Raw genomic sequence first — 17,474 nt, forward strand, 5'->3', positions numbered from 1 at the left:
TTAAGTTCGAAAAACTGTTGAAGGTCACCTTGCTCAAATTATATCAATTAATTGATGGGCCTTTGACACACCTACAAACGAGTATTTTGCTGAATAAGAAAACAAATTGCAACGGAATATTTGTTTATTGCAATTCATGAGGGCAGTTATAATGTGCTGGATTCAACGAACAAATGGCCTTATTAAATCATATCATTTTTAACTTCAAATTTAAGTGTTTTACACCATTATTTTACAGTTTCAATTGATCTGTTGTATGACAAATTTTAATGTGAATATTTAATACCCAAACATATAAACGTACACTTTAAAATGGTTTTACTATGATTATGTATCTTACAATACACTAAATTTTCATCTAACTATTCAACACCAACTATTTCTACGTTTTTGTATTAATTATATTTAACTGTTCAAAATACGAATAATGTGAGTTTGGTGATTATTAACAGTAAAGCATCTTTGTTAAACATAACACTTGAATGAAACAATGCCTTGTGGACATAATGCTTTAACTCGGGAATTAAAAAGACAGTGTTTAGTTAAACTTGGTATCAACTTTAGCCAGCATCAATTATTTGGGTGTATTGAAGCTGCATGAGCACAACCTTTCATCATTCAAAGTTTAGTCGCTACCGGGTGATGCACCCGTGCAGAGCTTTCGCTCGTGCCCTCTTCCTTGTCATTGCCCTGATTGAATCCCGCATTATGCGCCTTATACTCCGAGACATCGTAACCACGGTGATAGCCCATGTTGTCGTAGCCAAGCCCGGATGCATCATAGGTTTCCAGAACGGTACCATTGGTCATCTCGCTGTTATGTGATAAATATATTGACACCAATAGACAAAACTATGCCATTCATTAGTTTTGATTATACTAATAAATGACGTGTTATTATGCGTATGATGTGTTATTATGCGTTGTTGCAACATGATGTTTTTGCAGGTTTTAATAAAATTTCGTTTTGTCCATGTTCTACAAGAAACTGTACACATATAAATTACTGGAAATTAATATTTTTTCGGTGTTCCATACGATTGCCCTCTGTAAAAATGTCGTTTTTGGACATACTAGAGATATTTTTGAAAGTATTCAATGGATACTAAATACATATTACAGAGATGCTACATATGGATTTAGTAGTTTATTTTCCGATGGTATGATAACCAACCTTTCCTCGCGAGCAGTTGCAGTTAGGTGAGCCTCGAGTGTAGGCATGGCGACGATGTCATGAATGTCAAATTCTGTCTCTTTTTCCGGTGATTGTTCTTTTTTTGATTTGACAGCAGCAAATTTGCTGCAAATGTTTTAAATTCTATGTTCATCAATGCAAATCAAGCAAACGTAAATATAAAATTTGAATAATATATATCTTCACATATTCTAAAAATATTCGTTCTATACGGACTGCACATATTTAATTTCACAACATTCGACTTATGTTACATGATTCCTAACAATTTATTGTAACAATTTATTTATTTATTTATTATTGTTGCAATTGTTCTTTTAAATAGTCTTTGAATTTAAGCATACATTCCAGTCTTCAGCGAACAAAGTAAAATCCTGAATTATATAAATTATATAAGTTCCAGACAGAAAAATGACAAAGGTTTGCCAGAAAAAGTGTATAAGCCAACCTGTAGTCTCCCGTGCAATTGGCAGACAACTGCGGGCGCCATGCAGCGGAGGGGCTTGTTACTTTGTGAAGAACCTTACATGAATACAGACATAAAGGCAATGTATGAATTAACCAAAGATTAAACACAATGTCGATTTTGGAACCCAGGAGCATAGAATTGCGGCCTGTAAAAAAGTAGTTGATGATTATATAAGTCGCATTTAAGAATTCAGAATACGTAAATTATGTCGTAACCGAGAGTATATGACAAGACAACACACATATGTATTCAGACTTGCACAGTGTACATCGTCTGAACACTAGATATTTCACATACAATTATGTCCCAGAGATAAACATAGTGAGACAATAAACAGAATCGTATACGGTTACGAAAAGGCTAGGTAAATGACATGTTCTATAGGGAGGAATTATATTTGAAGTTTAGTAATAATATTAGAAATATTATTGCTGAAGGCAGAGCTTGCTTTGCAAATTTGGCTCATTTAAAAAGTTTAACTATATGTATTCCAACTACAGTATGAATTTGAAACATAAAAGCAAGAACGATAAATGAAATTTACATAGAAGGCAGCAAAACACACAACATTAACTCGAACTTCACAAATTTTCTATCATAATTATAGATAACATCACATTTTTATTACCACATTTCCGCCATTTTTACAAAACTTCACGAAGAACAGAGCCGGGATGGCGATGAAGCATGCGATGACGATCAGCCACCAAATGGCGTCAGCCCAGGCGGGAAATATGTCTGGAGTAGTGACCGATAGGGGCTCGTACTGAATGCAACGGAATATGATCACTGCCTGAAACGGTAGAGGTATAGGCTCAGCTATGTGAGGTATAGGCTCAGCTATGTCATTTGACAAAGGGGCGCTACAAATGTGTATTGCTGATATAACAGGCAAACGGATGCGTTTTAACATGTTTATGAAATCGAAAGCATAAGAATAATTTGATATAATTTTAGTAATTCTGAGTGCAGTCCATTAAATTTGATTTAAGGTGTTTGAAGTAGGGAAACTATCAGAACAAACCATATAATCTACATGGGCAAAAAGTTCTAGTTTATTGTACGAATATATTATTTTATAGATATGCATAAGACTGAGGGCAAAATAAACTTAACTAAAAAAATGCACTTGCTCCTTTTCTGAAGTAATCTTTATGACACTGGCAAAGCAAGAGTTATGTCGGCATATAGCACAAATATTGACAAAACGAATTTGCCCGTTACTGATGAATTGAAAACATAACCTATCGAACACATACCAACAATCCCAATGGAGTAAATACAATCCACATTGGGGCAAAGTAGTAGAACATGTAGCGAGTGAACTTCGTAGCTCCAATCATCATCTCGATATCACGACGGAATCTTTGGTAACCTTTGCGATGCATGAAAAAGGGAATGTTCATTTCTAAATCGTAAGAATAAGGCAAGATGGTAAAAAGATGTAAAAAGAAGGCCAATATTTGACATGGACTTTCCAGAGTCGATTGAAAAGGAGAGTTAATAATAGGGCTGAACGTTTATACCATTCAAATTTGCTCACACCAGTTTTTTTCGAAATAGAGACATTTTTATTAGTTAAATATATCGTGTTTAAAAGTGTTCAAATATGGAACACAACTGTTTTTAATATTACATGTACATAGACCCGGAAACATTTACCACTATCAGCAATAGAGATATGGCTGAATGCACAATAACGTCTTGTCTTGGGAAAATGAATAGCCAAGGCCTACGTATCAAAATTATCAGTGTCTTGAAAGGACAATGTGACGAATATTGGTTTGGAAAATATACAAAGACTTGCCACAGCCATGAGCAATAACTACATTTGGTAACACTGCAGCTTATGATTAGGTGTTTCTGATTATGTTTGCTTAAACACTAGTTTATGAATCAGAAAGCATGTGCCAATACTGATGGATTCTTTATTTGCTGAAACATAATACCAACACCTGAAGTAATAGATGCACCAACATTCATGTATTTATATTAACTCATTCAGTCGTTTTTACCGTATACAAAGATGATGCAGATGACTTCGATCAGTCCCACGAACAACAATGGGAAGCCACCAGTAGCGTTGTCGACGATGTCCAGCATATGGAAACCCGCCTAGTATGTAACAAACGCAAAAGATGAAGTATGTTAAATCGGACCATTTTATGATCAATATGGTAACCTGCTTACCATTTCAAAATATGTTTTTTTTTATTTGACATTTATAATGTTTAAATCATCTATCACGATGTCTCTGAAAACGAGCTTAAATTGCTATTGTCGATCTTAGAGATTTCGACAAATAGCTACTATTGCAATCTAACACCTGGCTATATGCATGACATTCATACGCTTTCCTATTCGTGGACAAAGGCTATCTACTGAAGTATCAATCGCTTCGCAATTACTTTTATTGTCTATATGTTTCTAAAAGGCACTTGTTTTTACAAAAAATGGTAACCAAACATTCATACACGGGAATCGATATATAAACCACAAAGTTGTCTCGGTCTTTGGTACATTTGCTGATTCAGTTTCCACAAATGAAATATTTTTGCTAAAGACGATAATTCTAAACCATAATTTATGAATATGTGAATCAAAATAAAAAAACACAAGAATTTTGTTGTTGCTGTTGTTGTTGGGAAGAACATAAAGAATCACGTGGTCGCAAAAGGAGGCACAAGAAAGCAAGATAAAAGGCGAAACTTTCCCTTCGGTGTATGATATTTTAAAATATATATTGTTTAGCGTATCGACATAAAAGATGACGCAAAATGGATACATGGATTATGCTTTTTTGTATTTATAAAAATTCTCTTAGTTTCCGAAAACACTTTGGCACAAATTCCACAGAGGCGAACTTTAATAGCAGACATACACATTGTTTATCGTCACACAATAAAACTACAATTTATTTATTTCAGCAATAACCTTCCGAATACCTGAATATTATAACGTTTTGTTTGCGGTTTTCCAATTGCCATAATACAATTTTCTTGAATTTTCTTTTGTAAGTATACAACGTTAAACCATCCAAGGTCTGTATTGAGAAAAAACTGCTAACGTTAGAATTTTGGTTTGTTTATAATTTTGAATGTAATGTTGTTTTGTTAAAAATGAAAACAAAAGTTCCGACTTGAGCATAAAATAGAAAAGAAAATGCATCACTCTCGGCGAATGTTACGTCAATCTAAATGTCATTCGTGATGGTAAAAGCATCCATGATACAGTTTAAACGTAAACTTTCTCCAAAGAATTAGAGGATCAGGTGAGCGAGAAGAACATTAGACGAGAAATGTATATGCTTGCCATTGTTTGTAAGATACGTTGAGCGAGTAGAACGGAAGACAAGCAATGACAATGCTTGCTATTGTTTGTGAGATATGTTGAGTGAGTAGAACAGAAGACAAGGAATGTCAATGCTTGCTATTGTTTGCGAAATACGTTGAGCGAGTAGAACAGAAGACAAGCAATGTCAATTCTTGCTATTGTTTATGAGATACGTTGAGCGAGTAGAATAAAAGACAAGCAATATCAATGATTGCTACTGTTTGTGAGATACGTTGTGAGAGAAGAACAGAAGACAAGCAATATCGATGTTTGCTATTGTTTGTGAGATATGTTGAGCGAGTAGAACAGAAGACAAGGAATGTCAATGCTTGCTATTGTTTGCGAAATACGTTGAGCGAGTAGAACAGAAGACAAGCAATGTCAATTCTTGCTATTGTTTATGAGATACGTTGAGCGAGTAGAATAAAAGACAAGCAATATCAATGATTGCTACTGTTTGTGAGATACGTTGTGAGAGAAGAACAGAAGACAAGCAATATCGATGTTTGCTATTGTTTGTGAGATAAGTTGAGCGAGTAAAAACAGAAGACAAGCAATATCGATGTTTGCTATTGTTTGTGAGATACGTTGACATTAATGAAGGTGTCATCATTTTAATGAATTTGTTGTCAACAGTTTCTATGCTAAGTCGCTAATGACGGTCATCATAAAAATACGACAAACCAATTCGCCAATAGTAGTAAATAACTGTATTAATAACAACAAATACCAGTTGCCTCCATTGTATATAGCATCATCGTTCTCAAATATTATATTTTTGTTTGTAAATTCATTTAGTGACAATTTTCGAAATGTTCGAAAACCGAAAAGGTTCATTTACAATAATGTCATAAACAGCACGTTTGAAACTCTCAGTAATTGTCTCTCGTTGCCAGCGACTCTTCACATTTGCCTTTGTTGCAATTCACGCTTTGCACTTCGGAAACAAGTTGTTTCGCCTTACTCGCAGTACCTTAAAATAATGACCACACATGGAATTATTCGTACGTGGTAGTGAACACATTGATCGACAAATGCGTACATATAAGACAATTCAATTTCCTTAACAGCACATAAACATTCTTGATACAAGGAACATCTCAATAATAAGTATTTTGTGTTTATAATAATGATCAACTTTTACAGCGATGAAATGAATTTCTATATGTACTCGTACATGTTTTCAATTCCTACACAATTTGGTATTGTTGCGAAAATTATACATAATTTAAATGTAACAAGAGCACCGCATAACGGGTGCCAACCATCGGCTGTGGGTGCAATTTTGAATAAATGAAAGCTTGTCCGAATATTTTTTAAGAGGTCACAGTGACCTTGACCTTTGACCTAGTGACTCAAAAAAGGGTGCGGCGTGTAGAACTAATCAAGATGCATGTACATATGAAGTTTCAAAGTTGTAGGTGGAAACACTTTGATTTTAGAGCCAATGTTAAGGTTTTAGCACGACGATGGCGGACGAGCTGGCTATGACAATACCTCGGTTTTCTCCGAAAACAACCGAGCTTAAAAGGAGCTAAACAACTTTTTAAACTCAACTAAGTTAACAGATCATTTGAAAAAGTGTTATATAAAATACGACTGGTCGTTTACTAATTATTACTTACTCACAGATGTGCTCCCGGTCAGATCTTCACCGTTACAACACTGCTTGCCGGAGCACGTGTGTTTTGTCAATCCGTTGTTTTCCCCCATGAACCTGAACCCCCATTTTGTTTTAAGGGAGTCTCCAAAATAATAAAACACATGCGACATTTTATGATTAAATAATGATTATACACGATCTGCTCGTACAACGCCCTTGAAAAACGTGTTTGGGTTATGACGGTGTTGTCAACATAATAAAGCCCATCAGATGTAAGGCAAATGACCCATGTAACTCAAGTAAATTTACGATGAGATATTTTACTCAAATAAATTTACGATTGAGTCGATGACAAGTTTTCAACAACCCAAGCATAATCTAGCACACCTAATTGATTAATAGCTTTATGCGACTCGAATCGATTTCTAGCAACACAAACAAAAGAACATGTGAAAATTGTGACCTGGACTGTGAAAACACTTCTATGTATTGGATAATTCGACCCTCGAAAATTCGAACCAAACCACAGTAAATGAAAATTGTTGCTTCAAGGATACTTCAACCCAACAGCGACCGAAGGGTCATGGGTTCGATCCCCACTGTGGGAGCGTTCTGTAGATTTCCCCCAAAGACACCAAGTACTGGTTCTGGGACCAGGGCACGGATTCGAGAGCGTTTCAATAAACCTGAGGCTTTCGATGCAAACAAGCTAAAATACATAGGTTTAAACTAAACTAAACAACAGGAAACTCGAGTCAAATATTATGTCTTATGTTCATAAACAGTTCAAAAAAGTATTTAGAAATAACTTTCCCTGAACCTGTTCGCATCCATGTTAACAACTGGGGTTTACTTTTGGTGTCACGTGGTCCTTTTTTCATCCAAGTGTTGTTGTGGTGAATTAGAATAGTATTCCGTACGTATTTATCCGTAGAAATTAAGTGCGCAAATGTTCATATGAATGTTAAAGTGTCTATTCCTCTCAAATCTGTTTCATATTTAAAAAAATCTTTTTCTAGTTCTATGTTTGGAAACGCGTGGTACGATAAAAATACAATTATACAATCAGTTACGGCACACAAAGAATCAAGGTAAAATACACACAATATTGCAACGATTTCAATGACTTGTGTGTACATTTTTGTTCAATTATAACTAGCACACACACACACACACACACACACACATACATATATATCTATGGAATATTGCTTGTTTATGCATTTTCCTTTACATTTGAGCCACACTCTGGGAATACGGGGCTTAAGGCATGTGCGTAATAGATGAGCATGTGCAGGCGTAATAGATGAGCATGTGCAGGCGTAATAGATGAGCATGTGCAGGCGTAATAGATGAGCATGTGCAGGCGTAATAGATGAGCATGTGCAGGCGTAATAGATGAGCATGTGCAGGCGTAATAGATGAACATGAGCAGGCGTAATAGATGAGCATGTGCAGGCGTAATAGATGAGCATGTGCAGGCGTAATAGATGAGCATGTTCAGGCGTTATAGATGAGCATGTGCAGGCGTAATAGATGAGCATGTGCAGGCGTAATAGATGAGCATGTGCAGGCGTAATAGATGAACATGAGCAGGCGTAATAGATGAGCATGTTCAGGCGTAATAGATGAGCATGTGGAGGCGTAATAGATGAGCATGTGCAGGCGTAATAGATGAACATGTGCAGGCGTAATAGATGAGCTTGTGCAGGCGTAATAGATGAGCATGTTCAGGCGTAATAGATGAGCATGTGCAGGCGAAATAGATGAGCATGAGCAGGCGTAATAGATGAGCATGTGCAGGCGTAATAGATGAGCATGAGCAGGCGTAATAGATGTGCATGTGCAGGCGTAATAGATGAGCATGAGCAGGCGTAATAGATGAGCATGAGCAGGCGAAACAGATGAGCATGCGCAGGCGTAATAGATGTGCATGTGCAGGCGTAATAGATGAGCATGTGCAGGCGTAATAGATGAGCATGTTCAGGCGTAAGAGATGAACATGTGCAGGCGTAATAGATGTGCATGTGCAGGCGTAATAGCTGAGCATGAGCAGGCGTAATAGATGAGCATGTACAGGCGTAATAGATGAGCATGAGCAGGCGTAATAGATGAGCATGTGCAGGCGTAATAGATGAGCATGTGCAGGCGTAATAGATGAGCATGTGCAGGCGTAATAGATGAGCATGTGCAGGTGTAATAGATGAGCATGTGCAGGCGTAATAGATGTGCATGTGCAGGCGTTATAGATGATCATGTGCAGGTGTAATAGATGTGCATGTTCAGGCGTAATAGATGAACATGTGCAGGCTTAGCAGGACGAAACTTTCCGCATAACTACATTTCCGCTAAGAAGAGACAACTTTAAAAGAAAAATAACACGAAAGCGGAAAGTGTCGTCCCTGATTAGCGTGTGCGGATTGCACAGTCTAATATGGTATAACACTTTACGCCAATGCAATAATTCCCCATTTCCCAGAGTACGTCTTCATTGTATTTGTTAACTCGGACTCCAATATAATATTGCGCACCTCAGAAACCATAGGCAGCTCTAATATAATATCACATACCTCAAAAACCATAGGCAGCCCCAATATAATATCACATACATCAGAAACCATAGGCATCCCCAATATAATATCACATACTTCAGAAACCATAGGCAGCTCTAATATAATATCACATACTTCAAAAACCATAGGCAGCCCCAATATAATATCACATACCTCAGAGACCATAGGCAGCCTCAATATAATATCCTATACCTCAGAAACCATAGGCAGCCCAAATATAATATCCCATATCTCAGACACTATTGGCAGCCCCAATATAATATCACATACCTCAGAGACCATAGGCAGCCTCAATATAATATCCCATACCTAAGAAACCATAGGCAGCCCAAATATAATATCACATATCTCAGACACTATTGGCAGCCGCAGTTACAAAATAATATCCCATACCTCAGACACCATAGTCAGCTCCAATATAATATCACATACCTCAGAAAACATAGGCAAGTCCTATATAATGTCACATACCTCAGAAACCATTGGCAGCCGCAGCTCCAATATAATATCTATACCTCAGACACCATAGGCAGCTCCTATATAATATCATATACCTCAGAAACCATTTGCAGCCGCAGCTCCAATATAATATCCCATACCTCAGACACCATTGGCAGCCCGAATATAATATCCCATACCTCAGACACCGTTGGCAGCTCCAATATAATATCAAATACCTCAGACACCATTGGCAGCTCCAATATAATATCACATACCTCAGAAACCATAGGCAGCTCCAATATAATATCACATACCTCAGAAACCATAGGCAGCTCAAATACAATATCCAATGCTTCAGAAACCATAGGCATCCCCAATATAATATCAAATACCTCCGACACCATAGGCAGATCCGATATAATATCACATACCTCAGAGACCATAGGCAGACCCAATATAACATCACATACCTCAGGAACCATAGACAGCTCAAATATAATATCATATACCTCATAGACCATATGCAGCTCCAATATAATATCACATACCTCAGAAACCATAGGCAGTTTTAATATAATATCACATACCTCCGAAACCATAGTCAGCCCGTATATAATATTACATACCTTTGACACCATAGGCAGCCCCAATATAATATCCCATACCTCAGACACCATAGGCAGCTCCAATATAATATCACATACCTCAGAAACCATAGGCAGCTCCAATAAAATATCACATACCTCAGACACAATTGGCAGCCGCAGCTCCAATATAATATCCCATACCTGAGACACCATAAGCAGCCCCAATATAATATCACATGCCTCAGAAACCATTGGCAGCTCTTATATAATATCACATACCTCAGAAACCATAGGCAGCCCCAATATAATATACCATACCTCAGAAACCAAAGGCAGCTCAAGTATAATATCCAATACCTCAGAAACCATAGCTCAAATATAATATCACATATCTCAGACACCATTGGCAGCCGCAGCTCCAATATAATATCCAATACCTCAGACACCATAGGCAGCTTCAATATAATATAACAAACCTCAGAAACCATTGGCAGCCGCAGCTCCAATATAATATCCCATACCGCAGACACCATAGGCAGCTCCAATATAATAACACATACCTCAGACACCATAGGCAGCCCCAATATAACATCACATACCTCAGACACCATAGGCAGCTCAAATGTTATATCACATACCTCAGACACCATAGGCAGCTCCAATATAATATCACATACCTCAGAGTCTATAGGCAGCTCCGATATAATATCACATACCTCAGACACCATTGGCTGCTCCAATATAATATCACACAACTCAGACACCATAGGCAGCTCCAATATAATATCACATACCTCAGACACCATAGGCAGCACCAATATAATACCCCATACCTCAGACACCATAGGCAGCTCCAATATAATATCACATACCTCAGACACCATAGGCAGCTCCGATTTAATCTTCCATACCTCAGACACCATAGGCAGCTCCAATGTAATATCACATACCCAAGAAACCATAGGCAGCTCAAATATAATATCACATACCTCAGAGTCTATAGGCAGCTCCAATATAATATCACATACCTCAGAAACCATAGGCAGCCCCAATATAATATCACATAACTCAGACACCATAGGCAGCTCCAATTTAATATCACATAACACAGACACCATAGGCAGCTCCAATATAATATCACATACCTCAGACACCATAGGCAGCTCCAATATAATATCACATAACTCAGACACCATAGGAAGCTCCAATATAATATCACATACTTCAGAGACCATAGGCTGCTCCAATATAATATCACATACCTCAGAGTCTATAGGCGGCTCCAATATAATATCACATACCTCAGAGACCATAGGCGACCCCAATATAATATCAAATACCTCAGACACCATAGGCAGCTCCAATATAACATCACATACCTCAGACACCACAGGAAGCTCCGATATAATATCACATACCTCAGAGACCATAGGCAGTCCCAATATAATATCACATACTTCAGAAACCATAGGCATCCCCAATATAACATCACATACCTCAGACACCATAGGCAGCTCAAATATAATATCACATGCCTCTGAAACCTTAGGCATCCCCAATATAATATCACATACCTCAGACACCATAGGCAGCTCCAATATAATATCACATACCTCAGACACCATAGGCAGCTCCAATATAATATCCCATACCTCAGACACCATAGGCAGCCCCGATATAATATCCCATACATGTACCTCAGACACCATAGGCAGCTCCAATATAATATCACATACCTCAGAAACCAGAGGCAGCTCCAATATAATATCACATACCTCAGACACCATAGGCAGCTCAAATATAATATCACATACCTCTGAAACCATAGGCAGCTCCAATATAATATCCCATTCCTCAGACACCATAGGCAGCTCCAATATAATATCCCATACCTCAGACACCATAGGCAGCCCCAATATAATATCACATACCTCAGAGTCTATAGGCAGCCCCAATATAATATCACATACCTCAGAAACCATAGGAATCCCCAATATAATATCACATACCTCAGAAACCATTGGCAGCCAAAGCTCCAAAATAATATCACATATCTCAGACACCATAGGCAGCCCCAATATAATATCACATACCTCAGAAACCATAAGCAGCTCAAATATAATATCACATACCCCAGAAACCATAGGCAGCTCAAATATAATATCACATACCCCAGAAACCATAGGCAGCTCAAATATAATATCATATACCTCAGAGACCATAGGCAGCTCCAATATAATATCACATACCTCAGACACCATAGGCAGCTCCAATATAACATAACATACCTCAGACACCATAGGCAGCTCCGATATAATATCACATACCTCAGAAACCAGCTCCAATATAATATCACATACCTCAGAGTCTATAGGCAGCTCAAATTTAATATCAAATACCTCAGAGACCATAGGCATCTCCGATATAATATCACATACCTCAGAGACCATAGGCAGCCCCAATATAATATCACATACCTCAGACACCATAGGCAGCTCCAATATAACATCACATACCTCAGACTCCATAGGCAGCTCCGATATAATATCACATACCTCAGAGACCATAGGCCGCCCCAATATAATATCACATACTTCAGAAACCATAGGCATCCCCAATATAACATCACATACCTCAGAAACCATAGGCAGCTCAAATATAATATCACATACCTCAGAAACCATAGGCATCCCCAATATAACACCACATACCTCAGACACCATAGGCAGCTCGAATATAACATCACATACCTCAGAAACCATTGGCAGCCGCAGCTGTGATATAATATCCCATACCTGAGACACAATAGGCAGCTCCAATATAATATCATATACCTGAGACACCATAGGCAGCTCCAATATAATATCACATACCTCAGAGACCATAGGCAGCCCCAATATAATATCACATACCTCAGAGTCTATAGGCAGCTCCAATATAATGTAACATACCTCAGAAACCATAGGCAGCCCCAATATAACATCACATACCTCAGACACCATAGCAAGCTCAAATATAACGTCACATACCTCAGACACCATAGGCAGCTGAAATATAATATCGCGTACCTCAGAAACCATAGGCAGCTCCAATATATAACATCACATACCTCAGACACCATAGGCAGCCCCGATATAATATCACATACCTCAGAGTCCATAGGCAGCCCCGATATAACATCGCATACCTCAGACACCAAAAGGCAGCTCCAATATAATATCACATACCTCAGACACCATTGGAAGACCCGATATTATATCACGTACCTCAGAGACCATAGGCAGTCCCAATATAACATCACATATCTTAGAGACCATAGGCAGCCCCGATATAATATCACATACCTGAGACACCATAGGCAGCCCCAATATAATATCACATACCTCAGAAACCATTGGCAGCCCCAAAATAATATCACATACCTCAGACCCCATAGGCATCCCCAATATAACATCACATACCTCAGACACCATAGGCAGCTGAAATATAGTATCATATACCTCAGAAACCATAGGCATCCCCAATATAACATCACATACCTCAGACACCATAGGCAGCTCAAATATAACATCACATACCTCCGAAACCATTGGCAGCCGCAGCTCCAATATAATATCCCATACCTGAGGCACCATAGGCAGCTCCAATATAATATCACATACCAGAGACACCATAGGAAGCCCCAATATAATATCACATACCTCAGAGACCATAGGCAGCACCAATATAATATCACATACCTCAGAAACCATAGGCAGCTCCAATATAATATCACATACCTCAGAAACCATTGGCAGCCCCAAAATAATATCACATACCTCAGACACCATAGGCATCCCCGATATAACATCACATACCTCAGACACCATAGGCAGCTCACATATAATATCACATACCTCAGAAACCATAGGCATCCCCAATATAACATCACATACCTCAGACACCATAGGCAGCTCAAATATAACATCACATACCTCCGAAACCATTCGCAGCCGCAGCTCCAATATAATATCCCATACCTGAGGCACCATAGGCAGCTCCAATATAATATCATATACCTGAGACACCATAGGAAGCCCCAATATAATATCAAATACCTCAGACACCATAGGCAGCCCCGATATAATATCACATACCTCAGAAACCATAGGCAGCTCCAATATAATATCACATACCTCAGAAACCATTGGCAGTTCCAATATAATATCACATACCTCAGACACAATAGGCAGCCGCAGCTCAAATATAATATCCCATACCTGAGACACCATAGGCAGCCCCAATATAATATCACATGCCTCAGAAACCATTGGCAGTTCTTATATAATATCACATACCTCATAAACCATAGGCAGCCCAAATATAATATCACGTACCTCAGAAACCATAGGCAGCTCCAATATAATATCACATACCTCAGACACCATAGGCAGCTCCAATATAATATCCCATATCTCAGACACCATAGGCAGCTCGAATATAATATCACATACCTCAGAAACCATTGGCAGCTCCAATATAATATTACATACCTCAGACACAATTGGCAGCCGCAGCCCCAATATAATATCCAATACCTGAGACACCATAGGCAACTCCAATATAACATCACATACCTGAGACACCATAGGCAGCTCCAATATAATATCCCATGCCTCAGAAACCATAGGCAGCTCCAATATAATACCCCATACCTCAGACACCATAGGAAGCCCCAATATAATATCACATACCTCTGAAATCATTGGCAGCCCCGATATAATATCACATACCTCAGAGACCATAGGCAGCCCCGATATAATATCACATACCTCAGAGACCATAGGCACCTCCAATATAATATCACATACCTCAAAAATCATTGGCAACCCCGATATAATATCACATACCTCAGAAATCATTGGCAGCCCCGATATAATATCACATACCTTAGAGACCATAGGCAGCTCCAATATTACATCACATACCTCAGACACCATAGGCAGCCCGATATAATATCACATACCTCAGACACCATAGGCAGCTCAAATATAATATCACATACCTCAGAAACCATAGGCAGCTCCAATATAATATCACATACCTCAGACACCATAGGCAGCCCCAATATAATATCACATACCTCAGACACCATAGGCAGCCCCAATATAATATCACATGCCTCAGAAACCATTGGCAGTTCTTATATAATATCACATACCTCATAAACCATAGGCAGCCCAAATATAATATCACGTACCTCAGAAACCATAGGCAGTCCCAATATAATATCACATACCTCAGAAACCATAGGCAGCTCCAATATAATATCACATACCTCAGACACCATAGGCAGCTCCAATATAATATGCAATATCTCAGACACCATAGGCAGCTCCAATAAAAACATACCTCAGAAACCATTGACAGCTCCAATATAATATTACATACCTCAGACACAATTGGCAGCCGCAGCCCCAATATAATATCCCATACCTGAGACATCATAGGCAACTCCAATATAACATCACATACCTGAGACACCATAGGCAGCTCCAATATAATATCCCATGCCTCAGAAACCATAGGCAGCTCCAATATAATACCCCATACCTCAGACACCATAGGCAGCCCCAATATAATATCACATACCTCTGAAATCATTGGCAGCCCCGATATAATATCACATACCTCAGAGACCATAGGCAGCCCCGATATAATATCACATACCTCAGAGACCATAGGCACCTCCAATATAATATCACATTCCTCAGAAATCATTGGCAGCCCCGATATAATATCAAATACCTCAGAAATAATTGGCAGCCCTGATATAATATCACATACCTTAGAGACCATAGGCAGCTCCAATATTACATCACATACCTCAGACACCATAGGCAGCCCCGATATAATATCACATACCTCAGACACCATAGGCAGCCCCAATATAATATCACATACCTCAGACACCATAGGCAGCTCCAATATAATATCACATACCTCAGACACCATAGGCAGCTCCAATATAATACAAAATACTTCAGAGACTATAGGCAGCTCCAATATAATATCCCATACCTGAGACACCATAGGCAACTCCAATATAATATCACATACCTCAGAGACCATAGGCAGCCGAAATATAACCTCACATACTTCAGACACCATAGGCAGCTCCAATATAATTTCCCATACCTCAGACACCATAGGCAGCCTCGATATAATATCACATACCTCAGAGACCATAGGCAGTCCCAATATATCATCACATACCTCAGACACCAAAGGCAGCTCCAATATAATATCACATACCTCAGACACCATAGGCAGCCCCAATATAACATCACATACCTCAGACACCATAGGTAGCTCCAATATAATATCACATACCTCAGAGACCATAGACAGCTCCAATATAATATCACATACCTCAGACACCATAGGCAGCTCCAATTTAATATCACTTACCTCAGACACCATTGGCAGCTCCAATATAATATCACATACCTCAGAGTCTATAGGCAGCTCCAATATAATATCACACACCTCAGACACCATAGGCAGCTCCAATATAATATCACATACCTCAAAAACCATTGGCAGCCGCAGCTCCAATATAATATCACATACCTCAGAGTTTATAGGGAACTCCAATATAATATCACATACCTCAGACACCATAGGTAGCTCCAATATAATATCCCATACCTGAGACACCATAGGCAACTCCAATATAATATTCCATACCTGAGACACCATAGGCAGCTCCAATATAATATCCCTTGCCTCAGAAACCATAGGCAGCTCCAATATAATACCCCATACCTCAGACACCATTGGCAACCCCAATATAATATCACATACCTCTGAAATCATTGGCAGCCCCGATATAATATCACATACCTCAGAGACCATAGGCAGCCCCGATATAATATCACATACCTCAGAGACCATAGGCACCTCCAATATAATATCACATACCTCTGAAATCATTGGCAGCCCTGATATAATATCACATACCTCAGAGACCATAGGCAGCCCCGATATAATATCAAATACCTCAGAGACCATAGGCACCTCCAATATAATATCACATACCTCAAAAATCATTGGCAACCCCGATATAATATCACATACCTCAGAAATCATTGGCAGCCCCGATATAATATCACATACCTTAGAGACCATAGGCAGCTCCAATATTACATCACATATCTCAGACACCATAGGCAGCCCGATATAATATCACATACCTCAGACACCATAGGCAGCTCAAATATAATATCACATA

The 17,474-nt window shown here is 38.6% G+C and overlaps 1 protein-coding gene and 1 long non-coding RNA gene across 2 annotated transcripts in view; both read right to left on the reverse strand.

Annotated features, from left to right (window-relative positions):
• Positions 1–106: 106 nt before the first annotated feature.
• The window catches only part of LOC127848247 (sodium- and chloride-dependent glycine transporter 1-like), a 46,360-nt gene continuing 28,992 nt past the window's right edge, over positions 107–17,474 (reverse strand). Inside the window, exons 12-17 of the mRNA XM_052380593.1 lie at positions 3,680–3,779; positions 2,924–3,039; positions 2,293–2,457; positions 1,644–1,717; positions 1,175–1,300; positions 107–814 (exon numbers count right to left, since the gene is read on the reverse strand). Of these exons, the coding sequence (XP_052236553.1) occupies positions 619–814; positions 1,175–1,300; positions 1,644–1,717; positions 2,293–2,457; positions 2,924–3,039; positions 3,680–3,779 (777 nt within the window). The 3' untranslated portion in view covers positions 107–618. The remainder of the gene's footprint in view (positions 815–1,174; positions 1,301–1,643; positions 1,718–2,292; positions 2,458–2,923; positions 3,040–3,679; positions 3,780–17,474) is intronic.
• LOC127848254 (uncharacterized) lies at positions 5,691–6,766 on the reverse strand. Its single transcript, XR_008034434.1, has 2 exons — positions 6,623–6,766; positions 5,691–5,970 (listed from the first exon to the last, which is right to left on the reverse strand). It is a non-coding gene; the product is annotated as an uncharacterized LOC127848254 (long non-coding RNA).

Source organism: Dreissena polymorpha, chromosome 10 (genome assembly GCF_020536995.1).
Source record: "Dreissena polymorpha isolate Duluth1 chromosome 10, UMN_Dpol_1.0, whole genome shotgun sequence".
In the NCBI taxonomy this organism is placed as follows: domain Eukaryota; kingdom Metazoa; phylum Mollusca; class Bivalvia; order Myida; family Dreissenidae; genus Dreissena; species Dreissena polymorpha.